Source organism: Vulpes lagopus, chromosome 5, assembly GCF_018345385.1.
Source record: "Vulpes lagopus strain Blue_001 chromosome 5, ASM1834538v1, whole genome shotgun sequence".
NCBI classification, from domain to species: Eukaryota; Metazoa; Chordata; class Mammalia; order Carnivora; family Canidae; genus Vulpes; species Vulpes lagopus.
The window spans coordinates 125,417,348-125,431,430 of record NC_054828.1 but is presented as its reverse complement, the minus strand read 5'-3'; the positions used below and the strand labels follow the sequence as shown (position 1 = coordinate 125,431,430).

At 47.2% G+C, this 14,083-nt stretch overlaps 1 protein-coding gene across 7 annotated transcripts in view; it reads left to right on the top strand.

Moving 5' to 3' along the window:
- The window catches only part of GREB1 (growth regulating estrogen receptor binding 1), an 89,916-nt gene extending 80,767 nt beyond the window's left edge, over window positions 1-9,149 (top strand). For all 7 annotated transcript variants that reach the window (XM_041757385.1, XM_041757383.1, XM_041757381.1 and 4 more), the window contains 5 exons: window positions 2,036-2,254; window positions 3,507-3,642; window positions 5,584-5,784; window positions 6,211-6,349; window positions 7,352-9,149. In XM_041757385.1, coding sequence (XP_041613319.1) covers window positions 2,036-2,254; window positions 3,507-3,642; window positions 5,584-5,784; window positions 6,211-6,349; window positions 7,352-7,515 — 859 coding nt within the window. In that variant the 3' untranslated portion in view covers window positions 7,516-9,149. The remainder of the gene's footprint in view (window positions 1-2,035; window positions 2,255-3,506; window positions 3,643-5,583; window positions 5,785-6,210; window positions 6,350-7,351) is intronic.
- Window positions 9,150-14,083: the final 4,934 nt, after the last annotated feature.

The window sequence follows — 14,083 nt, the reverse complement described above, 5'->3', positions numbered from 1 at the left end:
CCTCTGTTCCTCCCCACTGTTCATGCACGCGTGCACTGTCTCTTTCTCAAATAAATAAATAAATCAACCTTTAAAAAATAATAAAATAAAATATGTACCAAAAAAAAGAAAGTATGATACACATCCAGAAACTTTCACACACTGAATACCCATTTACCCAACTCCTGTTTGAAGAAATAGAGCATCACAGGTGCCCCAGAAATTCCCTCCTGTAGTCTTATAGACCCTTCCCCTGGATCCCTGTCTAATTCCTAATGCCCAGCTGTGTTTTCATTTGCTGTGACATTAGGGTAATCACTAAAATCTTTTTGGGTTCTAGTTCCCTCATCTTCTGAAGGGACACTAATACCTGTGCTAGAGGTTTATCCTGAGGATTACTTAAACTCTGAATGGTGTGCCTGGAGGTGGGCAGTAGAGCAGCACACGGCAGAAAAGGCTCAGTAGATAGACTCCGAATGTCATTGGTGAAATATCTCCTTTTGTGATTTTGCCACATGAATGTTTCAGTTTAGGGCTGCCTAATTATTTTTGGCGTTTTTTTTTTTTTAATTTTTAAATTTTTAAAAAGATTTTATTTAGGGACACCTGGGTGGCTCAGCGGTTGAGCATCTGCCTTCGGCTCAGGGCATGATCCCAGGGTCCTGGGATCGAGCCCCACATCAGACTCCCTGCAGGGAGCCTGCTTCTCCTTCTGCCTGTGTCTCTGCCTCTCTCTGTGTGTCTCTCATGAATAAATAAATAAAATCTTTTTTTAAAAAAGGTTTTATTTATTTGAGAGAGCATGCATGCATGAGTGTACAAACAGGGGGAGAGAAGGAGGGGATGGAGAAGTAGACACCTCGTGGAGCAGGGAGCCCGATGCGGGACTTGATCTCAGGACCCCAGAATCACCACCTGAGCTGAAAGCAGACACTTAACCCAGTGAACCACCCAGGCGCCCCCCCTTTTTTTAAGGGACATGGGTTCATTCATTTCTTTTATGTTAGTGATATCATCATGTACCTATGACCACCAATTACTGTTCTTCTAGAAAAAAAAATGTTTTCCTGTGATAGAGCTGCACGTGGCTTACGGGAGCAGTAATTCTGCGCTGTTTTCAATATTCTCCCTGAGATGGGGACAGAACTGGCTTTCGTTCCTCCTTCCTTAATTCCATTCTGAAGCTGCAGTTAACGTCCTGGGATGTTGGGGCTGGCCAGGGCCCTGGGGAGTTTATTTAAGCCCCTTGGTGGGGGAAAAGCAAGCCGGGGACCAGAATCATTGAGCGGCATGCCTGGGCCCAACTCCTGGCCCTGGAGTCCCTGCTGTCCGCACCCCCTCCCTGATCATCAGGTGTCCCTGTCATCTTCGCAGACCGCAGACTCTGATGGTGAGGGAGGGAGGTGCATACACATTACCTTTGTCCTCCCCCCGCTCCCCACTGGAAGTCATGGTGGGAAGCTTCGCTCTTCCCCCACCATTTTACCTTCAGGTCTGCAAACCAGAAATGCAAAGTATTTTAGCGTGACGGGGAAAGTGTGGGCTTTGGACACAGACCGCATTGTTTGAATCCAAGCTCTGCGGCGTCACACTGGGCAAGTTCTTCAGAGCCCCTTCTTCCTCATTTGTAAAATGGGGATGATATGTCCTTGTCGTGAAATCACTATGAGGATAAACGACCGTAAATGTGACATGGCCAACACGGCTCCTGGCACTTGGTGGTGGTTGTGACGGGTTCCCCCTACACCAGCCCTATGCAGCACGTAAGCTTCAGTTGGAAAGCAGTGCCTAATCCAGGGGGCCTGGCTGCTGTTTGCGCATCAACCCAGGGGCGCCAATCTTCCTGTTGCTGTTTTTTTTTTTTTTTGAAGATTTATTCATGAGAGACACAGAGAGAGGCAGAGACATAGGCAGAGAGAGAGAAGCAGGCTCCCTGCGGGGAGTCCAGTGTGAGACTCGATCCCAGGACCCCAGGGTCACGCCCTGAGCCGAAGGTAGATAGACGCTCAAGCACTGAGCCACACAGGCGTCCCACCAATCTTCCTCTTTTGAGCAGGGAACTTTCCTGGTCAGAAAGAAACGTGTCTTTGAAGCACATCATGCAGCACATCGAGGCGTCCCCCAACATCACCCACTATGCCCTGATTGGCATGCGCAAGTGGTCCAGCAAGACCGGGAGCAGTGAGGTGCGCGAGCCCTTCTCCCGCTGCCACGTACACGACTTCCTTATCCTGAACGTGGACCTGACCCAGAACGTGCAGTACAACCAGAATCGGTGAGTCCTGCCCCCTGTGGCTGTCAGCACCACCCCTGGGCCCTGAGCCTCCTCTGTCCTACGGGGCCAGAAACCAGCGGCCTCCTGCCCATACCATCCATTGGAGCATTTATTTATTTATTTATTTATTTATTTATTTATTTATTTATTTATTTAAATTTTATTTATTTACTCATGAGAGACACAGAGAGGCAGAGACACAGGCAGAGGGAGAAGCAGGCTCCATGCAGGGAGCCTGACACCATCCCAGGTCTCCAAGATCACACCCTGGGCTGAAGGCAGGCGCTAAACCGCTGAGCCACCCAGGCTGCCCCTTCATGGAGCATTTAAAAAAAATGTTGCGTGGTCTAATTCCTTCCTGAGTCCACATGACACTTTATTCAGTGACTCACATTTGTGCTACCTTGTTTCTCTTGCCTTTTTTTTTTTTTTTTTCCTCCTTGGAACAGTGTTGCTTTTTAGGAACCTTAGCACTGAAGAAAACTGAAAAGTAATTTCCCTGTGATACTGTCTCTGGGTCTAGCAGCAGAGGCGCTCACATCTCAACAATAATCCACTTGCTACCGCTTATCAGGCGTCTCTGCGGGCCAGGCAGTGGGCACACTCCCAAGACGGCCCTCGTGGCAGCGTCGATTTGGAAGCCAGGCTGCCCTGCTGGGAATCTGGGTCCTGCCACTTACCAACTTTGTAATTTAGGCACGTGCCTTACGTCTCTGAACCTTGTTTTCCTCAGCTGTAAGAAGTGGCTAATATTTTTATTCTGGGCAGTTTGCTGTTCTCTCTCTCTCTCTCTCTCTGTATGAGGAAAGAGAAGCGGACTCCCCACTGAGCAGGGACTGGGTGCAGGGCTCAGTCCCAGGACCCCGGGATCATGACCTGAGCCGGAGGCAGACGCTTTACTCACTGAGCCACCTAGGCACCCCTGTTGTTTTCTCTTGAACAATTATATGAAAAGGGGATTGTGAGTCCCTCACACGGTGCCTGTAGCATCCGGTCGGCAGTGGTGGTGCACCTGTAGCTTAAGCCTTGGGTATGCGCCACCTGTCCTGGTGCAGACACAGCCGGATCCGTCGTCCTTGTTTCTGTCGCCTTACTTACGGGCCTCAGTAGAGGAGGTCTTGAAGGCAGGAAGGAGCCTACTGCACCCCCAGAGCCCCCAGCCCAGGGACACCCGCTCCCCACGCTGGCAGGGGCCTGCTGGGGGCGTGGGCTGCATCCAGTCCTATCTGCCCCCTCTTCTGGTTCTGAGCAGGTTCATGTGTGACGACGTGGACTTCAACCTGCGGGTGCACAGCGCGGGCCTCCTGCTTTGCCGATTCAACCGCTTCAGCGTGATGAAGAAGCAGATTGCGGTGGGTGGGCACAGATCCTTCCACATCACATCCAAGGTGAGGTGCGGAGGTGTGGCTGCAGGGTGGCACCCAGTCTCGGGGGGCGGGCCTGAGCGCTGGCTGCGGTTAGCAAGGTTTTGAATCATCAGCCTCGGGAAGGGAGACGTGCCATCGGGTTCCTCTCCTGAACCGTGGTCCTGATGGGTACCCGGTGCACGTCCCACCCGTGTGTGCTTGCCTGCCCCGAATGTCCTGGCACCGTGCTCTGTGCTCGCCGGTCCGGCTTCTGTGCCGGACAGAGCTCCTGGGGGCAGTGGCTGTGCTCCCCTCTGGGACCCTGGGGGCACCTGGCCGGTTAACTGAGCGGCACCCACGGGCTGGCGGCTAGCTGTGCTGTCCGCACACGAGCCGGCCCCTTGGTGGGGGGAAGCACGGTCTGACTACGTCAGTGCTGGCTGCACAGTTTGAGATGGAAAGTCGCTGGCTTGTCTCGGCCTGAAGGTCTCTCCGATCCCTGGGCCAGAGCCCCATTCTCTGCTTTTTGACCCCCGTCTACCTTGAATTTTGCCCTGATGATGGACATCAGCCAGTCCCAATGCCACCTGCCTCTTCCCAGCCTCTGTTCTCACTTGTCTCCATTAACCGCTTAGCCTGAGCTGGGCCAGGTCTGGATTCAGATACCAGTCCCAAGCCCTCCGCCGTCTGCCCCTTCCGATGGGCAGGGAGTGAAGCCTTCTTTGAAAGGGAAAGTCCATGTCTATTTAAAAAAGCAGCAAGACATTTAAATAAAAGGTCTGTACTTCCAGAAGAACTTAAGAATCCTTTGATTAAGTCCTACTGCCACCCACCATTGAGATTTCTTACTGAAATTGTGTTAGATTTAATTTTTTTAAAAAAAATTCTGATTTTTATCACAATTCTATCAAAAGACCCTGGTGTGCTCTTAAAACAAATTTTTCTTCATATCCCTGAGTATCACTTTTTTAGCTCTAGATGTTTTATCTTCTTATCTTGAGCATCATCTTCTTTTCCATTGAGTTTAGTTGCATGTTAATTATATGTAGGAGAGATGGAAACACTCGATAATCTTTCACCTGAATGAAATAACTATTTTCGTTCACTCACCAAATATTTACTGAGCACACAGTCCCTTCACTCAGGAGCGTATAGCCTTGCCGCTGAGGCAGATGTTGAGTACGTAGCCAAGTGTCCTTGTGACAGGTGCCACTAGGGTGATGGGTGTCACAGGGAGACCTCACTGCATGAGGGGTGGGGGTGGGCGTTTGTGTGAGTGACCCCCAGAAGGTGACACTATAGTAGAGACCTGGGGAATGAGAAACAGGATCAAGGAAGAATCAAGGTAAAGGAGCTAAGTGGGTGGGAGCAAGGAGGTGAGTGTGGAAGAAGCATAACAAGCAGGGGAAGCAGCAGAGATGGGCTTGGAGAAGTAAGCAGGGCCTTACCAGCCATGGGAATGTTCTGGACTTTCTGGAGAAGTAATGGGAAACCACTGATGGGTATCCAGCGGAGAATTTGATTAGTTTTATCGATGTCCACAGTCTCTCTGGCTGCAGCATGGAAAGCATGTTGGCTGTGGAGGAAGAGGTGGTGGGAGAGGATGGCCAAGGGGTCAGCAGGAAGGGCAATGGGGGCAGGTGGGAGGTAGATGGGATCTGGGGGTAGGGGTGTGGCCAACCCTTCCCAAGATCTGTGGGTTCTCTCAAGTTTTCTAGACCAGGTGGCCAGTTTTTTGCAATGGAATGATCAATGTCACAATCCCTCCTAATCACATTCACCAGTAACACACGTTCCACCCTGGTAAAAGCCTAATTTTCTTAGAGAGGTTTATGGTTGAGGGTTATGTTCTCACCTGCCAGCTCTACCTGGCGATGGGGTGTTCCGTGGCAGGGTCACTGTCCCCCCCCACCCCCCGAAGCCTGGGGAGGGACTTCTGTGGCCAGGCTGCTGGGAGTGGCTGAGCCCGCCCTTCCCCGCCAGGTGTCCGACAACGCGGCGGCCGTCGTGCCGGCCCAGTACATCTGCGCGCCCGACAGCAAGCACACGTTCCTCGCCGCCCCCGCGCAGCTTCTGCTGGAGAAATTCTTCCAACACCACAGCCACCGCTTCTTCCCGCTTTCCCTGAAGAACCACAGCCACCCCGTGCTGTCCGTCGACTGCTACCTTAACCTGGGATCTCAGGTGACTCTCAGAGGGGGCCCGGCTGTGAGCCCGTGAACCTGAGACACTCCTAAAACAGATGCTCCAGGATCCAGGACTCGGACTTAGAACTGCTCAGCCACTTTGCCTCAGGTGTTCACCTCACTTTATGGCTGAGAGTTCAGACGCTTTAGCCCCCAGTATGATACGTTAGGAATGAAAGCCGGCTCTGATGCCAAAAGAGTTCTGATTCTCAAATGAACCAATGGATAGATAAATCGGGGTGCAATTTCTTGGAACTGATTTTTAGGATTTAGATCTGCAAATGATGCTAAGTATTGTCTCTGGCCCCCCAGTAGCCTTGAGCTTGACCAAGAGGTTCGTATTTGTTAGGCACGGAGCCCTAGCATCATGTTGTCGAGTGTGTCAGGGAAAATAACAGTTTCTCATGGGTTTCTTCTTTTCCAGATCTCTGTGTGCTACGTGAGCTCCAGGCCCCACTCTCTAAACATCAGCTGCTCTGACTTCATGTTTAGTGGCCTCCTGCTTTATCTCTGTGATTCTTTTGTGGGAGCTAGCTTTTTGAAAAAGTTTCATTTTCTGAAAGGTAACTTCTCATACTTTTACCCTGGATCTTGATTTAAATGCCTTTCATCACCTGGCATGTCTGTGGAGGTGGCTTCTGGTCCCAGTCCTTTTTTGCCAGTGGGTAAATTGAGGCGCAGAGAGGGACTATGACTGCCCTCATCTAGGAAAGAAGGCTAGGATGTGATCCCAGCATGGCTCTCTTTCCCTTGTACCTGTCAGGGTAGAGACAAGACACATCCCCTTTCTTTTAGCCAAATAGGTATTTTTCTATTTTATTTTATTAATTTAATTATTTATTTTATTTTATTTTATTATTATTTTATTTTAGAAAGTGAGCAAGAGAGCACAAGCAGGGGCAGAGGGAGAGGGAGAAGCAGACTCCCCATTGAGCAGGGAGCCCAACGTGGGGCTTGATCCCAGGACCCTAGGATCATGACCTGAGCTGAAGGCAGACACTTAACTGACTGAGCCACCCAGGCGCCCCAGCAAATAGATATTTTCAACTTCTGTGTTCCTTTTTAGCCCAAATTCATAACCTCAGCACCCAGTTCCCCCAGATGTTCCTTCCTCCTGACACCTGAGGTCTTCCCCCTCGTCTTGGGGGTACTGTGTGCTCTTTGACTTTTACTCTGGCCTTTCTTATTCTATAGCTATTGTCATGCTAGAGTGGTTGAGAGTGACAGAAGTTCATTCTATAGGACTTAAAAAAATTGTTTCCAGCCAGCCAGCTGGGATCCCTAACCCATCTTCATTTATCCTTGGACGTCTTTGCTTTGACCTTCTCGAGGGCGGGAGGGGGTGTGTGTGTTTCCTGAGCACCAATGCTTTGTGAGGCCTGGGAAGTAGTAATCAGAGGTTTTTAACATAGTCTTTGCCTCGGGAAGCATTTGGTGTAATAGGATAGGACATGTAGGTAGGAGGTAGATGGACCAAAAGGACAAGTAAAGCAGAGTGCAAGTAGAACCCAGGCAGTAGCTTTCATTGACGTTCTTCCCTGCCTCTGCCCTGCCCTTGCATGCAGGTGCCACCCTGTGTGTCATCTGCCAGGACCGGAACTCCCTGCGACAGACAGTGGTCCGCCTCGAACTGGAGGATGAGTGGCAGTTCCGGCTGCGGGACGAATTCCAGACCGCCAACGCGAAGGAAGACCGGCCGCTCTTCTTTCTGACTGGACGACACATCTGAGGGACATGGCAGCAGGTTTTCTGCAAGAATGGAGCCTTCAGGACCTCACGCTTGAGGCTAAAGGAATTCTGAGATCCATGGGTGCTTGAACTGGGATGGCCCTGGGACTCTTGGGCAGCCTACATGTCAGGAACCCAGGCCCGGACATGCACGGAGTCTTCGAGCAACGAGGAGGAGTCGGCAGCAAGAAGGAGGCAAACCCATGCCTCCTGCCTTCTGGGCCAGACCACATGGCCCTGGGCTCTGCTGAAGCCTGTTTTATGAAGAAAAAAACTTTTGCCTGCTATCCTGTCATCCATGTGCTTCCATGGACAAACTTGACTTCTCTCGTAGTGCTAAAGGATCACTCTTGGATTTTTCTCGTAGAGGTTCCAGTATGTTGGGCAATGGATAGGATTTTGGCTATGTGGGTTTCCTTATTACCTCCTACAAAGCAATATTCCAGAAGAACGTTTTAAATACCAAAGGGTGGAGACAAGAAGAAAGGAAGGTCGTCTCCTAAGAATTATGTAATTGCCTACAAGTTTGCTCTTCTGGAAGCTAGCCCAAAGGCATCAACTCTAAGAAAGTAAAGCAAATGGTTTTACTTCAGAGCAAATATGGTTCTATTAAAATAAAATCCTATAGGGTCAATACCCTACCTCTTAGAAAGGGCAAAAGTGAAAAGAAACTTTCTTTAAAACAAAAAGGGTTTCAGGAAGGAGATTAAGGTTGCAGAGGTTAATGTGAAGAGACAGACTTTGCCTTACAAAGGAAAGAGGACCAAATTGCTTGCTTTGAAACAACAAAAACAACCAAAGTGACATATAAAATAGTTGGTAAGAACTAAACATTTGATTATAATTTATTGAAGCTCAGTTTTTAGTTCCTAAAATAGCTTGTTTTCTCTCATGAGTGCTTGGCCCTGATCAGAGTGGAAGGGGACAGAGCAGAGAAGACAGCAGGAATGTTCCATGATGCTCGTCGCAGCATTTGTCTGCCTGGAATGTGTATCGAGCCAGCACCCTAGAGTGCCACCCACAGGCCAGGCATTGGACCAGGTACTTCCACACTTATGATCCTGCCTATTCCTTCCAGCAGCCCATGTGGGTATGATTATTCTCCACTTGGAAGACGAGAAGGTTCAGATGCAGAGAGTATACCTCTCCAAGATCACAATGCAGGAGGGAAGCAGAAGGATGGACAAGTAGACTCCTGGATTCTGGACCAGAGTCTGTCTTGCCCTGCACTACCATGCCTCTGGAGTGTCTCTAACTGAATAAAGATCTTCAGAAATGAACCATCAGAATGCATTCCTACACATTCCTCTTAGACATTTATAAGCACTCTAACGGATAGCAGCCCAAGAAGAAATTATTTTAAAAGATGATGCCAAAGAGTTAATCTTTCTTTTTTCCCTAAGAAAAAAAAAAAAGCCCATGAATATAAAAGATTAGTTCAGTGTTTATAAAACGATCACTTTGTATATGCCATTATTCCTATCTTGGAATAAAAACTTACCTTCTTTAGTTATGTTTGTCTTTTGTAAATAGTTTCCATGCTAGTCTTCCCATTTTATTAGTTAATTTAAACTTGAAAAACAACTCAAACTACTATTCTTGTTTGTTCCAGCCTTATGAATAAAATATATAGTGCACTTATGATTTCTTTGGTGAGCATTAGTTGCATTATTTTGAGAAGAAGTAGTGTGGTCAGTGATCTCCAGGGACTCCCTGCTTAAAATCTCATAAGGGAAAAGACAGTTTTGGAAAGGAAATAATAAATCCAAAAAAATAAGCGCCTGTTAACACATGGAAGAATCCCTGAAAGAGAAAAGCAGACACAGTTGGGGGTACAAAAGAACAGAAATGAAGGAAAGCACAGCTCAGACATGCAGAGAAACGTGCACGGGAAGATGCAGTCAGGGGTGCTGTGTGATTTGGAGTAGCTAAGCAAGCTGGAAGGTGGCCTGGGGCATTTGTCAGGGTGATTATAATTTGGGGCAGCTGGGCTATTCGACTTCCTCTAGGTCTTCTGCAACGCTTACAGATGCCACCACCCCAGGCTAAGCAGGTGGCCATTGCTAAGGCTACAGGAGAGTGTGGAGCCTCAAGGAGGAGGGCATAGGGGGTCCAGACTTCTGTGAAGACAAGCTATTGGCCCACTCCTCTCCATGGTCTTGTCCTGTCCCCCATAATCATGTGGGGAAGTAAACAAAATAAGCAAATAGGAACCCCCGGTATGGAAATGAATAAACAACTCAGACTTATAAAAAAAGCAAACATTATATAGTGAAGGATGATAACGTCAATAAAGAGTAAAGCAAACGGAATCCTATCCTATAAAACAAGTGTGATTAAAATCAGAAAATAGATTATATGGTATCCAGAACAAAAAGGATGGATTACGGATCTTGGAAATCAAAACTGAAACCTCAGTAGGCGGATGAAGTAGGCAGACAAGCTCAAGAGTGAAGCAGCTAGAAGGTGTAGCTGGGGGGCGGGGGGGCATCCCTGAGAAGCCAGGAAACAGGAATGTTGGTGGTCTGTGCTTACCCTTGACTATTCCCCTTGCTCACTGCATGTCAGCCACCTGGCCCTCCTGGCCCACCTTGGCCACTGTCAGGCAAGTACCCAACTCAGGCCTGTTGCTTCTTCTGCCCAGGACACTTCTCCCCTTCACATCGCTTGTATCCCTCTGAGGTCACCTCCTCAATGAGGTCATCCCCAATAGAATATATTTTGTTTAGTGTTTTCTTTGTCTTTTCCTCTGAAAGTAGGAACTTTGTAAGATACATTCACTGCTGTGTGTTTGGAGACTTGAATATGCTCAGCAAATGGTAGTGCTCATGCGCACTGATGGACTGTTCTGTCTTAGGTGCTTCTGACATGGGAGCTGGGGGTGGGAGTGGCTGGTGACGGAGGAACTGAGAGAATAAGGAGTGAAATTGTACTAAAATTCTTGATTTAATGGGGTGGGGGTGAGTAACATGTTAGAAAAGGAATATTTAAATATATGTTTAAAAAATAGTGATTGCTGGAAGAAATGCAACAGGGTGTCCAGTGTCTAAACAATAAATGGAAAGCAGCACCAAAAAACCCCCAGTGTATAAGGGAAGAACGGGCTGGGGAGGGGAGAGAGAAGCGTGGTAAATAAAGTAGATGACAGGGCAGCCCGGGTGGCTCAGCGGTTTAGCGCCACCTTCAGCCCGGGGCATGATCCTGGAGACCCGGGATCGAGTCCCACGTCAGTCTCCCTGCATGGAGCCTGCTTCTCCCTCTGCTTCTGTTTCTGCCTCTCTCTCTCTCTCTCTGTGACTCTCATGAATAAATAAATAAAATCTTAAAAAAAAAATAAAGTAGATGGCAGAAACACATCCAAACATACCCTTCATCAAAATAAATATAAATGGATTAAATTCACCTAATAGCATATTGACAAGGCTCTTGGACTGGGTTAAGAAAGCTAATCAGAATGGGCTTCAAAATTTTAAGAAATGAAGTGTGTGAAGAGATTCTTTAAAGTTCAAAGTTAAATCCAAAGGGATCATAAAGGTCGCAAAACTTTGTAGATAGGCCAGCACTGCTATGAAATCTAGAAAGCAAGAACAGTTAGGAAAAGAATAGGGCAATAATGGGATAATTGCATAACCATAATTATGGTTGAGACTGGTACATCTCTCCAGAAAAGAGAGACAGAAGAGCAATAGAAGTGAGAGTCGACTGACACGGTAGGATGTTTGATCAAGTCGAGAATTCTTATGGAATAGAAATCCCAGGAAACATGCTGGAACTAGACAGAGGTGGTGGTTGCGTTACCTTGTGATTGCGCTAAATCACACTAATGGTAAATTTTACGTGTGTTTTGCCACTTTAAAATTAAAACTCTTCCAGAGCATTGGAAGATACAGAAAGCTGTACTTTTGCAAGGCCAGACATGGCAGTCCTCCTCAAACCAGATAAGAATAATGAACATACAGGCTGTGGCTCTTTTGCCCTGAAGACTTAGAGCAATTTGAGAACTCTTGCAGTAAAGGAAGAGGAGTCAGGCTGTATTGCAACATTCACTTGGATGTCAGAGTTCTCCTGGCAGAGGTGGTGGCAGGGAGGGCATGGGATTTGAAACCAAGAGACTTGGTTTCACTCCTCGATTCCTTTGCCAGGTCACCTGCCCTCCCCACCGCACCTCCCTTCCCCCCCCCCCCCCCCCCCCGGAGAATGCGTCAACTATGACATGAGCAACAGTAGCAGCAAACATTTTTTGAGCACCTAGTATGTGCCAGGCATTTAACTAGGTGACTGTTTACTATTTAGCCAACTCAATAGCACTCTGAAGTAGATACCATTGGGACCATCTTAGAGATGAAAAAGCTGTGGCTCAGAGAGGTTGGATGACTTGTCTACGATCACACAGCTGTCAAGGGACAGAACAAACCTAGATTCATGCTGGCGGGTGTAAGCATAGTTCCAATAACATCACGGTTACTTCCCATCTTGAGTAATGTACTCCCACCAAATGTCACTCATCAGGAGGCGCTGTTGGCTCAGAAGGCCCTCTGTACGATAAAAGTACGGATTCAAAATTCTTTCATTGGAAGAGGTGTTGGGTCACCTGTGGGAGGTAGTGGTGGATCCCAGCATATACCAAATATATTGCATTATGTATCATCCCGAGTCTGGGCGATCCCGACATTAATGTTTATTTTTTTTTATTTTTTTTTTTTTTCCGACATTAATGTTTAGATACTCCTTTAATAACAAAATTTGCATTTAACTTTCCAGATGTGGCTTCAGAGTCTACAGACAGCTCTTTAAGGGAAGACTATGAACCAAGGGCACATCTAGTATTGACGGCTTTCATTTCTTTTTTTTTTTTAGTCTACTTGCTTAGGCAGACTTCCCAGAGCAGAAGGAATTAGCATTTTAATTAACAAAACAGTTGGAAAGCCAGTGCAGCATTTTAAAGCCCTCCATGTCCAGAGGAGAAACAAGAATCCATGAGTACATTTGTCATTCACTGAATATCCTGTCCCAGTTTCCCTTTCTTTCTTTAACTCTGACGAGCACTAGTTTTTCCCTCTTGGGATCTCTGGCCACTCCAACTCTGGTTCTTGCTCTATAAAAGGATCTTTCCCAAGGGTGGCAGTCCACCCTACCAAGAAGGGTGGGTTTGGTTGCTGTTTTGGGTTGAATCACATCCCCGAAAATACATCCAGGTCCTAACCCCCGATACTTAAGAATGTGATCTTATTTGGAAATAGGGTTGTTGCTCATGTAATTAGTTGAGATGAAGTCATACTGGATTATGGGAATATTCCAGTCATACTGGAATGAAATGGGCTCCTAATCCAGTATGGCTGAGGTCTTAAGAGAGTGAGTAACAAAGGAAGGCGGACATGTGACCATTAAGACAGAGATGGGAATGATGAACCTACAAGCCAAGGATTGCTGGGAACCACCAGAAGCTGGAAGGGGCAAGGAGGGAGTCTTTCCCCCAAGTCTTTTGGGGCCCTGCTGACACCTTGATTTGAAACTTGTAGCTTCAAGTACTGTGAGAGAATAGATTTCTGCTGTCTGATGCCACATACTTTGTGGGGCTTTGTTACGGCAGCCCTAGGAAACTCCTACAGGTGGGCAATGCATACTTTGCCTTTCAGAGTTTAGTGGAAGCTTCCTAACATTTGGCACTGATGAAGTCATGGCTGTAAGACTAGGCTGATGAAAAGAACCCTTTTGGGGGCTCCTGATCTTAGCCAAGCAAGCCAACGGTCCAGCCAACCACACAAAATAGAGTAGACGTTGTTTAAAGATGGGATTAGAATGATACTTTGCATTTGGAAGCCAGGAGTTTCCTTTATTATATTCACAACAGCTACTACCAACTGAGCACTTTCAGGTGCTAGATACTACGCTTTTCAAGCATTTTTTTCTCGTATTTATGATACCATTTAATTCTTAAAATCTAGGGGATAATTGTTACGATGTCTATTTCACAGATGTGACATGAGGCCCAAGCAGGTGAAGGAATTTGCTTTAAGTCACACAGCTAATAAGTGACACCCCCACGTGAGGATCCACCCCACGCTCCAGGCTCTGCTGGAGCAGTGCTGGTGCTGCCCATGGAACAACAGTAGGGGGAACTTAATTTCTGTTTGAAATGTGTTATTTTGATGTCATACAGACAATATTATACTAGCAAATTGGAGGAAAACAAGCCAGGTTTCTCTGTCCTTTGCCAGACATCTGAGTGTCTGCTGGGTGCCAGGCGTCATTAGGCTCAGATCCTGGCATGAAGTTAATAGAAAGCACCCCAGTCCTCGGGTCACTCGTGCCTCCTCAGCAAACCCACCACTTTCACTAAGGGCTCCATTCTACACCTTTTCTCTGTGTCTGAATGATTTCTACATATATTATAATGTAATTTTATATTGTGTTCTCTTTTGATAGCACAACCACATGTGTTTATGCTGCTAAATGAGATTTATACTCATTATTTAATGGTGGCCTAACAAATAGGATTTGGGTGGACCGAGTGGAGTATCATGACTCATCCAGTTCGTTAATAATGAGCCTGTACTTTCTGTTCCTCT